The 23,073-nt window shown below is 43.8% G+C and overlaps 1 protein-coding gene across 18 annotated transcripts in view; it reads right to left on the reverse strand.

Annotated features, from left to right (window-relative positions):
- The window catches only part of LOC110509741 (RIMS-binding protein 2), a 92,768-nt gene that overhangs the window by 26,253 nt on the left and 43,442 nt on the right, over positions 1 to 23,073 (reverse strand). For 17 of the 18 annotated variants that reach the window (XM_036967637.2, XM_090227004.1, XM_090226999.1 and 14 more), the window contains 4 exons: positions 13,727 to 13,816; positions 10,751 to 10,873; positions 4,310 to 4,414; positions 532 to 582 (listed from right to left, as the gene is read on the reverse strand). In XM_036967637.2, coding sequence (XP_036823532.2) covers positions 532 to 582; positions 4,310 to 4,414; positions 10,751 to 10,873; positions 13,727 to 13,816 — 369 coding nt within the window. Of the gene's footprint in view, positions 1 to 531; positions 583 to 4,309; positions 4,415 to 4,712; positions 4,802 to 10,750; positions 10,874 to 13,726; positions 13,817 to 23,073 lie in introns of those variants that run through there. The other variant, XM_090226993.1, reaches the window with a different exon arrangement.

The raw sequence follows: 23,073 nt of genomic DNA on the forward strand, positions 1-23,073 counted from the left end.
CGTAAGACATCTGTGGCATTGTGTTGTGCGACAAAATTTAAAATGTTAAAGGGGCCTCTTATTGTCCCCAGCACAAGGTGCACCTGTGTAATGATCATGCCGTTTAATCAGCTTCTTGATATGCCTCACCTGTCAGGTGGATGGATTAACTTTGGCAATGGATACATGCTCACTAAGAGCGATATTAACAAATTTATGCACAACATTTTTGAGAAATTAGCTTTTTGTGCATGTGGAAAATGTCTGGTACAATTCACATGTTGCGTTTACATTTTTGTTGTTCAGTGTAAATACAGTATGGAGTATGACCTGGGATGAACCAGGCTTACCTCAAAACTAGCTTTTCATGAAAGGCAATATGTATTTAGTGGAATTCAAACAATACAATGGAGGTATTTTTCATACAGTATCCATCAATCAATGTGTCTTGCATACACAAACAAAACCACATATCAGTCAATTGACAGCCATTTTGAAAACAGCCACCGAAGCCATCCTCATTTTGCCCATCGGACCTCCATGTCCACTTACCTCTAACAGGTGGACCGCTCCCTCATGCTCTTTCTCAGCTTTAACCTGAGCCTGGAGAAAACACAGAAACACAGTCATATACTGTAGGACCTGCAGGTGACACAGTCAGCACTGCACAGTATCTCTCTGTCAGTGTTACATCAAACATACAAGTGGCATAGCTCTTGGTACACTGCAGACATACAGGTAACTGCCAAAGTAATGGGATCAGTATATTGAAAGTAGGTGTTACCACACAGGTGTGGTTCCTGAGTTAATTAAGCAATTAAACATCTTATCAAATCAAATTTTATTGGTCACATACACATGGTTAGCAGATGTTAATGCGAGTGTAGCGAAATGCTTGTGCTTCTAGTTCCGACAATGCAGCAATAACCAACGAGTAATCTAACCTAACAATTTCACAACAACTACGTTATACACACAAGTGTAAAGGGATGAAGAATCTGTACATAAAGATATATGGATGAGTGATCGTACAGAACGGCATAGGCAAGATGCAGTAGATGGTATCGAGTACAGTATATACATATGAGATGAGTAATGTAGGGTATGTAAACATATAAAAGTGACATTGTTTAAAGTGGCTAGTGATACATGTATTACATAAAGATGGCAAGATGCCATAGATGGTATAGAGTACAGTATATACATATGAGACGAGTAATGTAGGGTATGTAAACATTGTATTAAGGGGCATTGTTTAAAGTGGCTTGTGATACATTTTTTTACATAAATGTTTCCATTATTAAAGTGGCTGGAGTTGAGTCAGTATGTTGGCAGCAGCCACTCAATGTTAGTGGTGGCTGTTTAACAGTCTGATGGCCTTCAGATAGAAGCTGTTTTTCAGTCTCTCGGTCCCTGCTTTGATGCACCTGTACGGACCTCGCCTTCTGGATGATAGCGGGGTGAACAGGCAGTGGCTCGGGTGGTTGTTGTCCTTGATGATCTTTATGGCCTTCCTGTGACATCAGGTGGTGTAGGTGTCCTGGAGGGCAGGTAGTTTGCCCCCGGTGATGCGTTGTGCAGAGCTCACTACCCTCTGGAGAGCCTTACGGTTGTGGGCGGAGCAGTTGCCATACCAGGCGGTGATACAGCCCGACAAGATGCTCTCGATTGTGCATCTGTAAAAGTTTGAGAGTGCTTTTGGTGACAAGCTGAATTTATTCAGCCTCCTGAGGTTGAAGAGGCGCTGCTGCGCCTTTTTCACCACACTGTCTGTGTGGGTGGACCAATTCAGTTTGTCTGTGATGTGTATGCCAAGGAACTTAAAACTTACTATCCTCTCCACTACTGTCCCATCGATGTGGATAGGGGGGTGCTCCCTATCATCTCCTTTGTTATGTGGATAGGGGGGTGCTCCCGATCATCTCCTTTGTTATGTTGACGTTGAGTGTGAGGTTATTTTCCTGACACCACACTCCGAGGGCCCTCACCCCCTCCCTGTAGGCCGAGGTGTGCATGGCCACCCAGTCGTGGGTGAACAGGGAGTACAGGAGAGGGCTCAGAACGCACCCTTGTGGGGCCCCAGTGTTGAGGATCAGTGGGGTGGAGATGCTGTTACCTACCCTGCGGCCCGTCAGGAAGTCTAGTACCCAGTTGCACAGGGCGGGGGGTCGAGACCCAGCTGAGCTGTAGTCGATGACTGCATTCAGTGTCCCTATCATGCTTAGGGTCATGTATAAAAATGCTGGGCAGGCCATTGCATTATTTTGGCCATTATTTTGGCTACTATGGCTGTGTCCCCATAGGATGACAACTCCCCCATCCACAGGACACGAGCAGTCACTGAATGGTTTAATGTGCATGAATACAATGTAAACCATATGCCATGGCCGTCTCAGTCACCAGATTGCAACCCAATTGAGTGGGTTGATTCTATATTGAATCGGAGACAGCGTTTTCCACCACCATCAACAAAACACCAAATTATAGAATTTCTCGTGGAAGAATGGTGTCACATCCCTCCAACAGAGTTCCAGACACTTGTAGAATCTATGCCAAGGTGCATTGAAGCTGTTTTTTTTACTTGTGGTGGTGAAAGGCCCTATTAAGACACTTTATGTTGGTGTTTCAATTATTTTGGTAGTTACCTGTAGAATAGACAGTCTGAGTTGAACAACAACTGATGTCAGCTCTGCACAGCATGAGGAGGAGAAGGCAGTTAATGCCTCACAGCTGAGGGCTATCTGAGGACCGGGGGAGACTGGGGGAGAACAGAGGGGGCGCGATGACTTCCAACACAAAAACCTGAAACTGAGGTGCATCAGAATAGCCTCATGAAATCAATCTGTTTCATCCAGATTGTCTTTGATATTGATAAGGACAAACTGCTGTTCTACTCCAATGAGATAATATCTGTGAATTGCTAATTGAATGGAATCACAGCACAATAAATTAGGTTAAGGAGTAAACAGAAAAAGGAAGGACAAGGACTCAAACGAGCACGCTGAGGCAGATGCATACAAACACATGGATTGAAGCACAGATAGTCACGGATAGACGTGCAGACACAGAAGCTGACACACATTCTCTCTGCGTCTCTCTAAAGTGAAGTGCTCGGTTTAGGCTCAGGGGAGTCTGATCTGTGCTGTGTTTGCCGTTTGCGCTAATTGCCTGTCATGGCTCCTCTCTGAACAGAACACATACACACAGGAATTCACCCAGCTCTCTAGAGGCTCAGATTATTGCTGCCCATAGAGACAGACAATCACAGGAGACCACTGATTATATGACCCCTTTTACTTTCTCATCAGTCTCACCAGGACTAATGGTAGAATGTTTTTTAGTTTTTTTCATGGAGTTAGGGTTTGGGGGGGATCATTTCATGATAGTTGCACAATACTTGTCTCTCCTAATCAAATCAAAGTTTATTTATCACGTGCGCCCGAATACAACCTTACAGTGAAATGCTTACTTACAGGCTCTAACTAATAGTGGAAAAAAGGTATTAGGTGAACAATAGGTAAGTAAAGAAATAAAAAACAGTAAAAAGACAGTTGAAAATAACAGTAGTGAGGCTATATACAGACACCGGTTAGTCATGCTGATTGAGGTAGTATGTGCATGTAGATATGGTTAAAGTGACATATATGATGGGCCTTCCTCTGACACCGCCTAGTATAGAGGTCCTGGATGGCAGGCATCTTAGCCCCAGTGATGTACTGGGCCGTACGCACTACACTCTGTAGTGCCTTGCGGTCGGAGGCCGAGCAATTTCGATGTTGCAGCTGTAGAACCTTTTGAGGATCTCAGCAACCATGCCAAATCTTTTTAGTTTCCTGAGGGGGAATAGGTTTTGTTGTGCCCTTTTCACGACTGTCTTGGTGTGTTTGGACCATTCTAGTTTGTTGTTGATGTGGACACCAAGGAACTTGAAGCTCTCAACCTGCTCCACTACAGCCCCGTCGATGAAAATGGGGTCGTGCTCGGTCCTCCTTTTCCTGTAGTCCACAATCATCTCCTTAGTCTTGTTTACGTTGAGGGATATGTTGTTATTCTGGCACCACCTGGCCAGATTTCTGACCTCCTCCCTACAGGCTGTCACACTGTTACCATGATAACAGTGTGAGGTAACTATGCTATTTTTTATTTAAATATTGCACTGCTGGTTAGGGTCTGTAAGAAAGCATTTCACTGTAAGGTCTACACTTGTATTCGGCGCACGTGACAAATAAATGTTGATTTGATTTGATTTGTCTTGTGACCACTGTGGTCATACTGTGGTCATGGAGGTTAGAGTCTAGGACGGAGGCGAGGTGGGTTATTATGGGCTTACCCTCTGCAGAAGGTGAATCTCCTGCTGCTTGGTGGTGAGGATAGCCAGGGCCTGCTCATGCTCCTCTTCCAACTGCTGCCTCCTCTCTGCAGCCTCTCGCATATGCTGTGGAGAACAAATCACAACACAGTCAATACATGGTCAAACGCTCGGGAGACCACAATCATATCACAACATGTTCAATATGTGGTTATATACTACAACACAGTAAGTTAATGGTCATAGTGAGGTAACTATGCCTTTAAAATCTCCAAATGGTTCATAGAATGATCACACAACAGTCCAAACACTTTTACAGCACCCGTAGCAGCTACACAATACATAAAAAGTACACAATACATAAAAAGTACACATTACATAAGAACATCTCGTTTTTCATTCAGTGGGTATAAAATTTGTCTACCTGTATTGACTACGTCTAGTCCGACTCACTGATTTCTGTGATCCATCACACAGAGACACCAACACAAAACCCAAATCTAGCCACTCCCAAATTAGCTGAGTCATTATGACTGTATCTGCAGAGTTAAGAGCCGCTGCCACCGGTAGGAATTGGAGTTAGGGAATACAATGTTTCTTGGAGTTTGTGTGTGTGTGTGTGTGTGTGTGTGTGTGTGTGTGAGTGTGAGTAGGAGAGAGTGGGGGTATTTGGGTACTGTGGTATTCTTTAATCAGCTTGGCTCATTAGACAGGTCAGTGTCCATGTTTGTAATTGTTGAGTGGTTTTTGGCAATACACTGTAAATGCATGTATTCCAGAGTAGAGACTAAAGAGTGTTTCAGAGTAGAGACTAAAGAGTGTTCCAGAGTAGAGACTAAAGAGTGTTTCAGAGTAGAGACTAAAGAGTGTTCCAGAGTAGAGACTAAAGAGTGTTCCAGAGCAGAGACTAAAGAGTGTTCCAGAGTAGAGACTAAAGAGTGTTCCAGAGTAGAGACTAAAGAGTGTTCCAGAGTAGAGACTAAAGAGTGTTCCAGAGCAGAGACTAATGTGTGTTCCAGAGCAGAGACTAAAGAGTGTTCCAGAGTAAAGACTAAAGAGTGTTCCAGAGCAGAGACTAAAGAGTGTTTCAGAGTAAAGACTAAAGAGTGTTCCAGAGTAGAGACTAAAGAGTGTTCCAGAGTAGAGACTAAAGAGCGTTCCAGAGTAGAGACTAAAGAGTGTCCCAGAGTAAAGACTAAAGAGTGTTCCAGAGCAGAGACTAAAGAGTGTTCCAGAGTAGAGACTAAAGAGTGTTGCAGAGCAGAGACTAAAGAGTGTTCCAGAGTAGAGACTAAAGAGTGTTCCAGAGCAGAGACTAAAGAGTGTTCCAGAGTAGAGACTAAAGAGTGTTGCAGAGTAGAGACTAAAGAGTGTTCCAGAGTAGAGAGACCCACAGTAGCAACTGTAATTGAGTACTGGCAGTGTCTGCTGTGAAAAAGTTACCTGAAAAAAGACTGAATCTCTCAAAGTTCATCTCAGTGTACCAAATCCATGCTGCTGAAATTACTTTTTTTTGTAGTGGAAGAATAACCCCGGACACCCCTACTGGCTTTGAGCTAAGCAGGCACTTCTTTGCATAATCACAGTCTTAAGCTCTGCTGGGGACTCCAGTGACTGAGGGACTGTCACCAGGCTCCTTTGTGAGGGGCAAGTGCTCAATGTGAAACCTTCCTCCCCAAATTCATAATTTACTACTGCTCCTATAGTCGAATTAACCTTTTTTTTTCACCATATACGTAAATACTGTGCAAAAGCACACTCCGTCATCACACACTGTAACCAAGCTAGCACCACTAGGCCACTGTTCACAGAGACATTAGCTGATTGTTAATGTACACTGAATGACCAAAAGTATGTGGACACCTGCTCGTCGACCTTCTCATTCAAAAATCATGGGCATTAATATGGAGTTGGACCCCCCTTTGCTGCTATAACAGCATCCACTCTTTTGGAATTACCAAAAGTATGTGGACACCTGCTCGTCGAACTTCTCATTCCAAAATCATTGGCATTAATATGGAGTTGGTCCCCCTTTGATGCTATAACACCTGGGAAGGCTTTCCGCTATATGTTTGAACATTGCTGCGAGGAGTTACTTCCATTCAGCCACAAGAGCATTAGTGAGGTCAGGCACTGATGTTGGGCGATTAGGCCTGGCTCGCAGTCTGCGTTCCAATTCATCCCAAAGTTGTTTGATGGGGTTGAAGACAGGGCTCTTTGCAGGCCAGTCAAGTTCTTCCACACCTAACTCAACAAGCCATTTCTGTATGGACCTCGCCATGTGCACTGGGGCATTGTCATGCTGAAACAAGAAAGGTCCTTCCCAAAACTTTTGCCACAAAGTAAGTTGGAAGCACAGAATCCTCTTGAATGTCATTGTATGCTGTAGAGTTAAGATCTCCCTTCACTGGAATTAAAAAGCCTTGCACGAAACATGAAGAACAGCCCCAGACCATTATTCCCACTCCACCAAACTTTACAACTTTACAGTTGACACCATGCATTTCTACCTGCATTTGGGCAGGTAGCGTTCTTATGGCAACCGCCAAACCCAGATTTGTCCGTCGGACTGCCAGATGGTGAAGCATGATTCATCACTCCAGCCGACGCTTGGCTTTGCACATGGTGATTTTAGGCTTGTGTGCGGCTGCTCGGCCATGGAGACCCATTTCATGAAGCTCCCGACGAGCAGTTCTTGTGCAGACGTTGCTTCCAGTAGCAGTTTGGAAATTGGTATTGAGTGTTGCAACCCAGGACAGATTTTTATGCGCTTTAGCACTCGGCGGTCCCGTTCTATGAGCTTGTGTAGCCTACCACTTAGCTGAGCCGTTGTTGCTCCTAGCCGTTTCCACTTCACAATAACAGCACTTACAGTTGACCAGGGCAGCTCTAGCAGGGCAGAAATTTGACGTACTTACTTGTTGGAAAGGTGCCATCCTATGACGGTGCCACGTTGAAATTCACTGAGCTCTTCAGAAAGGCAATTCTACTGCCAAAATGTTCTACAGAGATTACATGGCTGTGTGCTCAGTTTTATAGACCTGTCAGCAACGGGTATAGCTGAAATAGTTGAATCCACTAATTTGAAGGTGTGTCCACATTCTTTTGTATATATAATGTAGATAAATAACTGATTTATCTATACTGATTTAACTAGTCTTTACTAGATTTTCTGCTGCTGACATCTGCCTCAACAAACAGTCGAATTGCCCCTTCCAAGTCCCTGACATCGTGTATATGGTTTGTCCAATGCCAATATTCCGCCATTTGTTTTTGTCCAAATCAGGGGGGTATTCCTTTACAGTGAGAGATGCAACTTCAAAGTAGCCTACTACTCAACTTGCCACCAGGCACCCATATGCTCTGCATACAGGACATCTCACTGCCGCACTCATGGTAGCAGGAGGGCGAGGAAGGGTATTTTCCAGCATTCAAGGGTTTGAGAAATTAGCTTGCTTGATGATCAAATCATTACACTAAAATAGTCAACAATCAAAAGGGCATTTTTCTCATAGGAGGGCATGTACCTCTGTCGACGCCATGACAAGTTGGGGCAGCCGTGCTTCTAGTTCCTAAGCAACTATGCAATATTTTCTTTTATATGTGTTATTTCTTACATTTTTAGCCCAGAATTATTTTTGTGTTATTACATACAGCCGGAAATAACTTTTGGATATCAGAGCGGTGGTAACTCAGCATTACCAGCATTACCAGCATTACAAACCAGGAATATGACTTTCCCGAATTGGATCCCTTGTTTGTACCCCCCTGGGCAATTTAACTGATTCCAGAGGCTGATCCAAAACACCTTCGGCTGAGAAGAGGTATTCGGAGTGGACTTCTAGTCTGACTAAGGAGGCGCGCACAACACCCACTGCTTCCGAGTATATTACTCGCTAATGTTCAGTCTCTGGATAATAAAGTTGACGAGCTCAGGGCGAGGATCTCCTTCCAGAGAGACATCAGGGCTTGTCACATACTCTGTTTCAAGGAAACATGGTTCTCGTGATATATAGTCTGAGTCCGTTCATCGCACATACAGGAATAATGATCTCTCCGGGAAGGAGAAGGGCGGGGGTGTATGTTTAATGATTAATTACTCATGGTGTGATTGTGATAACATACAGAAACTCAAGTCCTTTTGTTCACCCGACATAGAATACCTCACAATCAAATGCTGACCGTATTACATCCCACGAGAATTATCTTCGGTTATAGTCACAGGCGTGTATTTTCCCCCTCTGAAATAACTACATTGGACTCTATGCAAGTTGTCCTGAGGCAGCATTTAAAGTACCCAATGATTTTAACAAAGCTAATCTGAGGAAAACGCTACCGAAGTAATACCAACACATTGACTGTAGCACTCGCTCTGAGAAAACATTGGACCACTGCTACTCAGCTTTTCGAAATGCCTACAAGGCCCTCCCTTCAGCAAATCTGATCATGACTCCATATAGGCAGAAACTCAAACAGGAAGTACCCGTGCTATGGACTATTCAACGCTGGTCTGAACAATCAGAACCCATGCTTCAAGATTGTTTTGATCACGTGGACGGTGATATGTTCTGGGTAGCCTCTGAGAATAACATTCTCGAATACACAGAAACGGTGACTGAGTTTATCAGGAAATGTATAGGAGATGTTGTACCACCAACAATGACAAGACAGCCTACAGAGAGGAGGTTAGGGCCCTGGGAGCGTGGTGCCAGGGAAATAACCTCTCACTCAACGTAAACAAAACAAAGGAGCTGGTCGTGGACTTAAGGAAACAGGGAGCACCCCCCCTATCCACATCAATGAGAGTGGAGAAGGTGGAAAGCTTCAAGTTCCTCGGCATACACATCACTGACAAACTGAAATGGTTCACCCACACAGACAGTGTGGTGAAGAAGGCACAACAGTGCCTTTTATACCTCAGGAGGCTGAAGAAATGTGTCTTGGCACCTAAAACCCTCACAAACCTTTAGAGATGCACAATTCGAGCATCCTGTCGGGATGTATCACCGCCTGGTATGGCAACTGCACTGCCCGCAATCGCAGGGCTCTCCAGAGGGTGGTGCAGTCTGCCCAACGCATCACTGGGGGCAAACTACCTTCCCTGCAGGACAGCTACAGCACCGGATGTCACAGGAAGGTCAAAAAGATCATCAAGGACAACAACCACCCGAGCCACTGCGTGTTCACCCCGCTACCACCCAGAAGGCGAGGTGAGCACAGATGCATCAAAGCAGAGATCGAGAGACTGAAAAACAGCTTCTCTCTCAAGGCCATCAGACTGTTAAATAGCCATCACTAGCACCGTAGTGGCTGCTGCCCTATATACATAGACTTGAAATCACTGGCCGCTTTAATAATGGAACATTAGTCACTTTAACAATGTTTGCATAATTTGCATTACTCATCTCATATGTATATACTGTATTCTATTCTATTCTACTGTATTTTAGTCAATGCCGTTCCGACATTGCTCGTCCAAATATTTATATATTCTTAATTCCATTCCTTTACTTTAGAAATTGTGTGTATTGTGTGTATTGTTGTGAAATTGTTAGACTTATTAGATATTCACTGCACTTTCGGAGCTAAAAACACATGCATCACGCTACACCCCCAATATCATCTGCTAAACATGTGTATGTGAACAATAACATTTGATTTGATCTGCTAGGCTCACTCTATCAGATGTGGTGGGGGTCATTCAAAAGGTCCAGAATGAACTGTCCTCTTGCTCTCCCACACAGCGATCAGACAATAGCCTACAGATTTTCATAATCACAGTCATTGGTATCGTCATTATCCCTGCAACATTGAGCACACTGGAAACTAAGGAGAATGCTCCACTTCGGGAAATCTTCTTTCTCTGCTTTCTCCATAATGTTCTCCAACATGCAGTCTACCCATCTGTACAAATCAATAGGCAATGAGAAAGCAACACACACTTCTTTTATTTTTCAGGAGCAGGAGTCAATTTCCTCTTGATGGGTACATTTTTCCCTCAAACATATCCACTCCTTACAAACAGACAATCAATATGGAATGGAGGGAAGCAGTGATTTGTAATGAGAGCATTTTCACACTGCTATGAGACTACTGCTGATTGCTATTGGCAAATAAGAGTCTAATGAAAAAGTGTGTCCTGCAAAACAGATAACAAAGCTCATGACTTACACCAATTTCTTCCAAGCTTATTTTGTAAAAACAATATGTATTCTATAACTCGAAGGACAGATTTCGTAGATAGATGCATTTGTCCAATCAGGTTTTCACAAAAGGTACAAGTGATCTGGCCTTACGTTAACCTAAACCAATCAGATTGCAAAGGCCTTATAGAACCGTGCCGCTGATGTTTAGTTCATATCTGATGATTGGCTGAGTTGGAGGAACAGTAGCAGTGAATTTAGGAGAGCTAGGATGGATTGATAGATGTTTGGATGGATGGACAGGCAGATGTATTCTCACCTTGAGGACCTGCTCGAGGTTCTCCAGTTTGCCTTGGAGCTGTTTCCTCTCCTCTTGAGCCAAGTCTCTCTCCTGACTCACAGTGCTATAGGTGTGTCTAAGTTGCTCATATTCTGACCTTACCTAGAGAAAAAGAAAATAAGGAAAGAGAGAAATCAAATCAGGGGAAGAGTGAATCAGAGAGATTAAATATACAGTATACGCATTTGGAGTGAGGGAAGAAAAAATTGGAGAAAACCAATTTTTCTTCTATTCCAACAATTTATTCTTCTTTTTCATTCATATCCATGTATTTCCGAAGTAGCAGAGGCATGCAAAATTGATGAAGATTGGTCTTACACCATTACATGAATCAGAGTTTCATGGGGGTGGGGTGGGGTGGGGGGGGGGGGGGGGGAGAGTTCACAAACTGAAGTAAAGTTAATCAGCCTATTTCCATTGTGACTATGAAAGGTAGCTGCTGACTCAAAATCGGTGGCTTCATTTCATCATCAATCTGAATGCCTTGAAGGTGAGTTCAGTTGGGTTCTCTGGAGTTAGGCTGCATCTGAACAGAATCATTCCTCACCGCTTTCCAACCCCTTAAGTCACTAATTAATTACCTCGACAGATTAGCTCATTCAAGGTAATTTGCAGACTCCACGAAATTGCACCACACAAGTTATTCATAATGTTATACTTGTACGCTGAAACAAATTATTTCAGCCAGACCCTCAAACAAATGAATCTATAATCATTCTTGGTTGTGGGTAAAGTTTGTGACAAGATATTATTTTCTGATATAAAATCAAATCTACTGTATATCTCCCTATAATTCCATAATTCTGACAACTCCACTTAGATGTGATACAATTATTTCTCTACACAGGGGTCAGTTAAAGTTCATCTGGGGATCATGAGGGGGAAAATGAGAAAATGATAATGACAAAGACCAAACTGACTGGCTTAAATCACCCACAGCAACTAGTCCCTCGCCTTCCCTCCCATCAATCAGACAGTCCTGACAAGTTCCTCTCAGCACTCGTTTACTCTCTCCCTTTCCTGTCGTCCATCTGGGGCTCTCTGTCCCCCGCTGCATCCCCTCCCTCTGATACAGGAAGACTGCTCCACTCACACCTCCCATCGATCTCACATCGTCCGCTTGAGAAATCGCCCCTTTGACGCGAGGGTTAGACAGAGGCGGTTATTTACTGAGTCTCAACAATCTCATTACATTAATACCCAGAGAGAGAGAGAGCACCTTGGCTAGCGCCCAGCACTAACGCTTACTGCTCCTGTGATTACTGCCTCTGATGCTAACGCTAAGGTAGTAACATCAGACCCAGGCTCGGGCACTGGTACCTCCCGTCTTTAATCTCAAAGACCCATCTTGGCCGGCGGAGAAAGACAGCTCCTTTTTGTTTACAGACAGATTATTTCACTCTATCACAATTCCAGTGGGTCAGAAGTTTACATACACTAAGTTGAATGTGCCTTTAAACAGCTTGGGAAATTCCAGAAAATTATGTCATGGCTTTAGAAGCTTCTGATAGGCTAATTGACATCATTTGAGTCAATTGGAGTTGTACCTGTGGATATATTTCAAGGCCTACCTTCAAACTCAGTGCCTCTTTGCTTGACATCATGGCAAAATCAAAAGAAATTAGCCAAGACATTAGACAAAAAATTGTAGATCTCCACTAGTCTGGTTCATCCGTGGGAACAATTTCCAAACGCCTGAAGGTACCACGTTCATCTGTACAAACAATAGTACGCAAGTATAAACAACACACAGCCGTCATACCGCTCAGGAAGAAGACGCGTTCTGTCTCCTAGAGATGAACGTACTTTGGTTTGAAAAGTGCAAATCACTCCCAGAACAACAGCAAAGGACCTTGTAAAGATGCTGGAGGAAACGGGTATAAAAGTATCTATGTCCACAGTAAAACGAGTCCTATATTGATATACTGAAAGGCCGCTCAGCACGGAAAAAGCCACTGCTCCAAAACCGCCATAAAAAAGCCAGACTACGGTTTGCAACTGCACATGGGGACAAATATAGTATTTTTTGGAGAAATGTACTCTAGTCTGATGAAACAAAAATATAACTTTTTGGCCATAATGACCATCATTATGTTTGGAGGAAAAAGGGGGAGGCTTGCAAGCCGAAGACACCATCCCAACCGTGAAGCACGAGGGTGGCTGCATCATGTTGTGGGGGTAATTTTCTGCAGGAGGGACTGGTGCACTTCACAAAATAGATGGCGTCATGAGGTAGGAAAATTATGTGGATGTATTGAAGCAACATCTCAAGACATCAGTTAAAGCTGATGCTTGGTCACAAATGGGTCTTCCAAATGGACAATGACCCCAAGCATAGTTCCAAAGTTGTGGCAAAATGGCTTAAGGACAAGTCAAGGAATTGGAGTGGCCATCACAAAGCCCTGACCTCAATCCCATAGAAAATATGTGGGCAGAACTTAAAAAGTGTGTGCGAGCAAGGAGGCCTACAAACCTGACTCAGTTACACCAGCTCTGTCAGGAGGAATGGGCCAAAATTATTGCGGGATGCTTGTGGAAGGCTACCCAAAATGTTTGACCCAAGTTAAACAATTGAAAGGCAATGCTACCAAATACTAATTGAGTGTATGTAAACTTCTGACCCACTGGGAATCTGATGAAAGCTGAAATGAATCATTCTCTACTATTATTCTGACATTTCACATTCCTAAAATTAAGTGGTGATCCTAGCTGACCTAAGACAGGGGATTTTTACTTCGATTAAATGTCAGGAATTGTGAAAAACTGAGTATAAATGTATTTGGCTAAGGTGTTTGTAAACTTCCGACTTCAACTGTATGCCCATTGATCAAGAGAGTTTAGCACTGTGCTGGGCTGTGCTGTCGTGCAGTTGAGCCCTATGGGCCCTGGTCAAAATTAGTGCACTATGTAGGGAACAGAGTGCCATTTGGGATGCATACTGAGAGTCTTACCTACCTGGTCATACTTGGATACCTTCAGGTTGTGGCTGGACAACTCAATGTTCAGCCGATTTTTCTCCTGCAACGCATCCTGGAGCTTAGTTTTCTGCGGAGGAATAGAGAGAGGGAAAATATAGGCAGGAGAGAGAGAAAGAGGGTGGTGAGAAAGAGAATGAGTCTAAATGCGACAGTACAGTCAATGGTGATATCGGTGTATTAAATCATAAAGTAATAGTGTGTACAGTACAGCAATAGGCTACAATGCATTTTGTACGTTTACTCCATCTGCAAACGTGTATTGTTATACACCACATAGACATTCATCCCAGGTTGTCGTATCCAGGTCACAAACCCCCTTTGTTATCTAGACAACAGAATACACTGCTGCACACGTCACCTTCCATTTGGTGTGTGACCGACACCATTAACAGTGCCACCCTGAGATCTCCAAGGACCCAGCAGATAAATCAGCACCCTATGAGCCCTGGTCAAAGTAGTGCACTACATAGGGAATAGGGTACCATTTGGGACAACATTGTTGAGAGGCAGAGGTCTTCCCTCTGACAGACGTTTATGCTAAATCTCACACAGTGAAAGAGGTGTGAAGTGACTCTTGCTTTAATACAATTATGTAACAGGCTTAAGTCCTGAACACACACACACAGAGAGAGAGAGAGAGAGAGAGAGAGAGAGAGAGAGAGAGAGAGAGAGAGAGAGAGAGAGAGAGAGAGAGAGAGAGAGCTGTGAGGGTAGATGCCAACTCTAGACCCAGGGTGGATGGAGGATTTGTGGGGAGGATAAAGCCTCAGCAGGCTCCCTATCGTCAAATTGTCTGCACATATGGAGGGACTCAATAAACAGCAGACTGCCACTGTGAGTGAGTAAGTGTGTGTGTGTGTGTGCGCACGCATTTGTGTGTGTGTGTAGGTGGTAAGGTGTCGATGACAACATGGAGACACAGAGGTGCAACACATTCTCCCCATCCCCTCTTCCTGCGGTGTACTGTACACTGTACGGTGGCTTTGGAGACTCCTCTCCCTACAGGGATAATCCTGATGTCAGTGTACTTCAGGTGACAGCTCCACTTTGTACCTTAGCCCTAAGAGGACTAGACAAGGCCTTACAGTCAACATCGCTGTCTGTCACACACAGCGAGAATAGAGGGGGGCGAGAAGAGAAGACAGGGAAAGAGGGAGATAGACACAGAGAGAATGTTCCTGGTCTGACCCCCCTCTTATGGGCATGACTGGGTACAGTTGCAGGCAGTGAAGTATCCTCCAACAACTCCTCCTATGAGTCAGAGATTCACAGCTTCACTCTCGTCACACGACCTGTCGACACAACCCTCTATTCCTAGCCTCTGGAAGGGATGGAAATGCTCATTCATCCCTTTGAGGTGTACAGACTGCATGCTGTTGTTGAACATTCTATGGACACTTCGAACCTGCTGTGAAAAGAAAAATCTAAATCAAACACGGACAATAAAATACTTTCAAACCCACTCCACAAAGGATTAACAAATGAAGACAAATGGAGCAACATGGTTAAAAAAAGACCAGGGTGCAAACGGAGCTGAAGAGCATTCATTTCCAGCAAGCAGCCGTGGTGTAGAAACAGACAGACAGACAGACAGTGTCTGTGTGTCTAAAAATCCATATTTGCGTGCCAGCCTGCTGGGTGGAGGGTGGACAGAGCAGAAGAGAGAGAGAGCCCTCAACACTCCCAGTGACTAATTCACACTGACATCTCTGGCTGTTTTCCTCCATCCTCATCATCATCCCAATCCTTTAATTTAGCCTGTGGCACTGCATCTGCTCCGGATGCTCTGTCCAGTCCCCAGAACACAGGCCCAGAGAAAAATAGATCATAGTGTGTGGGGACTCTGTCTATAACCCAACGCACACTGTTCATATTATATCGAATGCACTGCATTGTTGTTTTGTATCCACACACTTACAATTATGAACTACTGTCACTGTGCATCTGATTCAAATTCATCTCTGTCAGTAGGAGCTGATTAGAGAGCAAACACGTTATGGCTCAAGGCTACAAGACTACTCTTCTCTCCTCTGTATCCAGCAGTACCTTCATGTCAAGGTAGTGTCTCATTTTAAAGTACTAAGTCAATGTTTGAAACACACAGAGAGAAACACCTGTATACACACGTTCTCTCTCTCTCTCTCTCTCTCTCTCACCACAAGTGATCGCTCTCGCTCAGAACACCAAGGTAATCTGTCTAAATGACTATCACCCCATAGCACTCACATCTGCAGCCATGAAATGCTTTGAAAGGCTGGTCATGGTTCACATCAACACAATCATCCCAAACACCCTGGACCCACTTCAATTCGCATACCGCCTCAACAGATCCACAGATGACACAATCTATATTGCACTCTACACTGCACTTTTCTACCCGTATAAGAGGAACATCTATGTTATAATGCTGTTCATTGACTACAGCTCAGCGTTTAACACCATATTGCCCTCAAAGCTCATCCCTAAGCTCGGGACCCGGGGACTGAACGACTCCCTCTGCAACTGGATCCTGGACTTCCTGACGGGCTGCCCGTAGGTGGTGAGGGTAGGCAACTACACATCCGCCACCTGATTGCATGATCACTGACGACTATGAGACAGCCTATAGGGAGGAGGTCTGTGACCTGGCAGTGTGGTGCCAAGACAACAATCTTTCCCTCAACATTAGCAAGATAAAGGAGCTGATTGTGGATTACAGGAAACGGAGCACTGTAGTGGAGCAGGTGTCCACATCACTAAAGAATTAACATGGTCCACACATACCAACACAGCCGTGAAGAAGGCATGACAATGCCTCTTCCCCCTCAGGAGGCTGAAAAGACTTGGCATAGGCCCTCAGATGTTACCCCTTCAGCAGGTCAGGGTAACATCACTGCTTTGGCAGCTGCAGTGATGATGTCATCATCATCGTCTTCTGACATGGTATCATTCCCTGCTATTTTACCAGATATTAAAGACAATGACTAGGCATCCAATCACTCCAAACAATGACAGAAACAAGGCATACTGAACGTCTCCTAGGCCTATACACTCCAGTCTACCAATCCCATCTTATTTAATCACTAGCATTGTCTTGGTGAGAGTGTAGTGTTAATGTACATAACGTGGTTGGTTTATCTACAGCTATTTACCTAAATGTCTTAGACAGACAGTACGTAGTGTACATTATGTGTGTGTCTGTGTTTCTTCAGACTAAATTCAATCCTGTGGACCCCGTGGTTTCCCGCTGGTCCCTTTAAACTCCCGGGAGGATTTCCTAGGTTAATGAGACGACATGCAGCTTTGTTCCCGGGAACTGTAGGGAGACCCTCAGTGCCTCTACTAGGTGGCCTCCATACGGTCTCTTTGATGGGATTAGTGGCAGGCAGGTCACACTGGGATACACGGCAGTGTTGGAGCTATACCATAGCACTATCATCAGGGGCATCAGAGTTCATGTAGAACAAAAGCAGAAGATATCCTTATAGAGGGCACTGCAGTATTCATTGAACCATGTTTTGACGTGTCAAGTCTAACACACGGCTTAGGATAAAGCTATATATTTGGCATGCATTCTAAGTGGTACGCTAGTTTGCATGTTGGAACGCAGCCCATCTTTCGTAACTCTGGCCCCCATTTCCTCCAGTCACACCCCCACTCTGTGTTAGTCCAGTGTGATGTAGATGATGTAGGACAGCGAAAGGGCAAAGGGAACGTGACATGGCCCATAACCTTAATAGAAGGATCAGTTGTTTGTTCAGCACCATCAGGTCTGGAAGATTCAGAACCTCCCAGCCAGCTCTCAGCAGCAGTGAGGGAGGCCATGTGCCTACAGTCATACTATGATAGGACTTTCAGCTGATTCTACTTAACAATGTTCCTCTCACCTCACCCTGTTGGCTCTCTACAGGTCGCTCATTCATAAAACACAAGTGAGTGGGGCTAATCCAGTGTTTTGGTGTGTGTGTGTGTGTGTGTGTGTGTGTGTGTGTATGTGCTCTGTGTGTGCGTGCGCCATGAGTGTGTATGTGCTCTGTGTGTGTGTCAGTAGTAGCAGGCCTACGGGGCATCTCTAAAACAGTGCCAGGTTGAAACGAGGACTGTGCTGCCAAGACACAGCTGGCTCAGTGTACAGCAGAAAGAAGATCTGCACTGTGAGCAGTGCACACTGGATATGTTTGGGTTGCATAACCAGCAGCTTTTGGGAGGAGCTGCCTCTAAGCTCTGGTCCAGGGTCAGTTTCTACAACCTCAGTCTTAACTTATAAGGATTTAAACAACAAGACCCGGTCTTGTGGTAAAGGGAAACTTCTATTTCAGCCAACATCTTCCCTCAAATCTCTATGGTTGCATCCCAAATGGCATCCTATTCCTTATAGTTCACTACTTTTGGCCATGGTCCCTGGTCAAAAGTAACGCAGTATAAAGGGAATATGTCACAAGGCGCAGCGTGCGTAGAGTTCCACATGTTTATTAAATGAAACTCACAAAAACAAATTGGCGTCATCGCTGTCCTCCCTTCTCTTCTTGCGTCTGTTTCCACGGCAGGCTTTCGTATCTTGCCAAGACTTCCTCCCAAATCCAGGATATTCTCTCCTCGACCTCCTCCAAAGACCAGGAGTCCATCTCCTCCCGGGCACGCTGCTTGGTCCAGTTGTGGTGGGATCTTCTGTCACGATCATTGGAATAAATGGACCAAGGCGCGGCGTGTGTAGAGTTCCACATGTTTATTAAATGAAACAATAAAGAGTAACGAAATGTGAAGCAAATGCAGTGCTCACAGGCACTACACAAAAACAAGATACCACAAAAACCCAGTGGGAAAAGGCTGTCTAAATATGATCCCCAGAGACAACGATAGACAGCTGCCTCTGATTGGGAACCATACCAGGTACAAGATAGAAATACAAAAACTAGAGTACCCACCCTAGTCACACCCCGACCTAACCAAATAGAGAAATAAAAAGGCTCTCTATGGTCAGGGCGTGACAGAATAGGCCAGTGTCAGTTAGGACGCAGATTTTTGCTATTGCAGTCTCGCTCTTCTGACATGCCTAGGGTGTGTGCTATCTCTCTCCTGTGCTGTCTGAAGTGTGTATATTTTTGGATCCTTTGATATACATTCCATAATACATGCCACCTATCATTGTCATCAGGACTACCTGGCCTGATGACTCCTTGCTGTCCTCTGTCCACCTGGTCGTGCTGCTGCTCCAGTTTCAACTGTTCTGCCTGCGGCTATGGAACCTTGACCTGTTTACCGGACGTGCTACCTGTCCCAGACCTGTTGTTTTCAACTCTCTAGAGACAGTAAGAGTGGTAAAGATACTCTGAATGATCGGCTATGAAAAGCCAACTGACATTTATCCTGAGGTGCTGACCTGTTGCACCCTCTATAACCACTGTGATTATTATTACTTGACCCTGCTGGTCATCTATGAACATATGAACATCTTGGCCATGTTCTGTTATAATCCCCACCTGGCACAGCCAAAAGAGGACTGGCCACCCTTCATAGCCTGGTTCCTCTAGGTTTCTTCCTAGGTTCTGGCCTTTCTAGGGAGTTTTTCCTAGCCACCGTGCTTCTACACCTGCATTGCTTGCTGTTTGGGGTTTTAGGCTGGGTGTCTGTACAGCACTTGGTGACATCAGCTGATGTAAGAAGGGCTTTATAAATACATTTGATTGATTGATTGTCATCTTGCTATTTGACCAAATGACAGTCAGCCTTATCCTTGGACTCACCAACATAACAACAAGCCAGGCCATACTTTAGAGTTTGTCCTTGTCCTTTTTCACAGGCTAAAATGAAGAGGCTGGATTGATGGTGTAAAGTGATATGCCCAGCTCCTGAATTGTTAATGTATTTTAGTTGAGCTGTGTGAGCAAAGATACAAGATATAAGAAGGGGTTGGCCAGAGAGAACACTTTTAGGGGACAAATTCTAAGAGAGGTTTGTGAAGGGTGAGTTTTACGCCCGATTACAAGTCAGCAACACCTAGCCTACGTGTACTTGCGGAGATGAGAGAATCGTACAGGTGTAAGCAACATCATTTAGGATTGGTATCAGCAGTGGGTGCGGTATGCCTATATATTCCTGCAGATCGCTAGCGTCTCAACAACCACACAGTCAAAGGAATAAACTATGCGTGTAAAGGTTATTCTTCCCGAGCTGGCTGCTTGTGAAAGGCACAGAGAAAGACCCCCATAGCTTGCCCCCACTAAACAGGAGGAGTCTCAGCAAGGCTTTCACGAAGGAGACAGAGGAGAGTACTGTCAAGAGAAAGGCCAGCACTACAGTCATGAAGGATTAACTTCTTCACTGTATAATACACCTCCTCCACATCCTCATCTCCCTCTACCGTGCATAACCTCCCTGCCTAGGTTGTGTCTGTGTGTGTGTATGTGTGTTGAGTTCATGCTGTGCATGCGATTGAGTGAGTCCGTATGCATGTATGTGAGCATGTTTGTATGCAGTGTATGTGTGTATGTGTGTATGCAGTGTATGTGAGTATGTTTGTATGCAGTGTATGTGTGTATGTTTGTATGCAGTGTATGTGTGTATGCCAGGATGTGTGTGTATAAGTGAAGGGATCCAGCAGTGTGCGTGTCTCTGTGTGTATGTAGGGCCTGGGGCCAGGGTGACATGCATTGGCCCCTTTTGAGAACAAACGGGCCCCGGGGCTGTGAGGGACATGGGCTGTTCCACTCTGGCAAGGAAGCCTCAGGGGAGAGCAGAGCACGCTTCAGATGACGTGACTAAAAAGAGCTTTCAGTCAAACAGCTACCCAGGAAAGAGCAGAAAATAGCCCATATTAATATATGTAGCCTTAGAAATAAGTTTCATGTAATCAATAACTTGCTAACATCAGATAACATTAACATATTACCCATTTCTGAGACTCACTTAGATAATTCATTTGATGATACAGCAGTAGCAGTACAATGAAAGAACATCTATACAAGAGACAGAAATGCTTATAGGGGAGGTATTTCTGTATATTTTCAGAGCCATATCTCTGCAATTCTTAGAGAAGATCTTATGTCAAGAGTTATTAAAGTGTTGTGGTTGCAGGTTCACTTGGCACATCTAAAGCCTTTCTTTTGGGGTGCTGCTACAGGCCATCAAGTGCTAACAGTCAGTGTCTAAATAATATGTGTGAAATGCTTGATAGTGTATGTGATGTAAACAGAGAGGTTTACTTTCTTGGGGACCTGAATATTGAATATACTTTTATTAAATCAAGATGTGTACTCAGGAGGAAGCTTCTCACTGTAACTAGTGCCTGTAATCTCGTTTTAGGTTATTAATCAACCTACCAGGGTGTTTACAAACGCTACAGGAACAAGACCATCCACATGTATTGATCACATGTTTAATAATACTGTAGAACTTTTTTCTAAAGCTGTATCCGTTGGATGCAGTGATCACAATATAGTGGCTATATACAGGAAAGCCAAAGTTCCAAAAGCTGGGCGTAAATTAAATTGGTGTATAAGAGATCATACAAAATATTTTGCTGTGACTCTTAGGTGGATGATGTTAAAAAATATTTGCTGGCCTGATGTGATTAATAAGGAGCATCCAGACGCTGCACTTGATGAATTTATGAAATTGCTTCTTCCAATTATTTATAAACATGCACCTTTTAACAAACGTACTGTTAGATCTGTTAAGGCTCAACGGATTGATGAGGAATTTAAAAACTGTATGACTGAAAGAGATGTGGGAAAATGAGTGGCTAATAAGTCTGGCTGCACATCTGACTGGATGACATACCACAAATTGAGAAATTATTTGAGTAATCTCAACAAAAAGAAGAAGAAACTGTATTATGAAGCCAAGATAGATCAATGATATAAAGATTGATGGAAAAAAAACTTGAATACTTTAAATTAAATTACTTCAACTCTTTTATTGAATCAGATGGCTTATTCATCACGAAACCATTTGATGTTGCTATTTAGTTTAATGATTACTTCACTGGCAAAGCAGGCAAATTTAGGCAGGAAATGCCAACAATGAACAGTGAGCCATCGTATTCATGCATAAAAGAAAAGCATTGAAAAAGCAACAGTTTGAAGAAAAGCAACAGTTTGAATTTTGGAAAGTTAGCGTGGGAGAGGTGGAAAGATTATTGTTATCAATCTATAATGACAAACCTCCTGGCATTGATAACTTATAGCCAATCATATCTGTCATATCTTTATTCTGAGCCTAGATTAAAGTTGTTTTTTCTTAGGCCTGGAGCGAAGCCAAAGTAATTCCTTTACCCAAGAGTGGTAAAGCGGCGTTCACTGGTTCTAACAGCAGACCAATCAGCCTGCTGCCAGATCTTAGCAGACTGTTGGAAAAAATTGTTTGACCAAATAGAATGCTATTTCTCTGTAAACAAATGAACAACAGCATGACTTTCAGCATGCTTATAGAGAAGGGCAGTCAACATGTACTGCACCGACACAAATGACTGATGAATGGTTGAAAGAAATTGATAATAAGAAGATTGTGGGAGCTGTACTGTTAGAGCAGCCTTTGATATTATTGACCATAACCTGTTGATGAGAAAACCTATGTATTATGCCTTTTCAACCTTTGCCAGGTTGTGGATTCAGAGCAACATTTTCTTTAATGGAAGCTTCTCTATTGTCAAACATGTAAAGTGTGGAGTACCACAGGGTATCTTTTTAAGCCCTCTACTCTTTTCTATTTTTACCAATGACCTGCCACTGGCATTAAACAAAGCATGTGTATGCTGATGTTTCAACCATATACGCATCAGTAACAACTAGAGGTTGGCCGATTAATCGGATTGGCCGATTAATTAGGGCCGATTTCAAGTTTTCATAACAATCGGAAATCTGTATTTTTGGGTGCAGATTTCTGTTTTTTATATATATATTTTTTCATACCTTTATTTAACTAGGCAAGTCAGTTCAGAACACATTCTTATTTTCAATGACGGCCTAGGAACGGTGGGTTAACTGCCTTGTTCAGGGGCAGAACGACAGATTTTCACCTTGTCAGCTCAGGGGATCCAATCTTGCAACCATACAGTTAACTAGTCCAACGCTCTAACCATTGCACTCCACGAGTAGCCTGCCTGTTACGCGAATGCAGTAGAAGCCAAGGTAAATTGCTAGCTAGCATTAAACTTATCTTATAAAAAACAATCAATCATAATCACTAGTTATAACTACTAATCCAGTTTAGCAGGCAATATTAACAAGGTGAAATTGTGTAATTTCTCTTGCGTTCATTGCACGCAGGCAGAGACAGGGTATATGCAACAGTTTGGGCTGCCTGGCCCATTGCAAACTAATTTGCCAGAATTTTACGTAATTATGA

This window comes from Oncorhynchus mykiss, chromosome 29, assembly GCF_057628025.1.
Source record: "Oncorhynchus mykiss isolate SJ-2025 chromosome 29, ASM5762802v1, whole genome shotgun sequence".
NCBI lineage: Eukaryota > Metazoa > Chordata > Actinopteri > Salmoniformes > Salmonidae > Oncorhynchus > Oncorhynchus mykiss.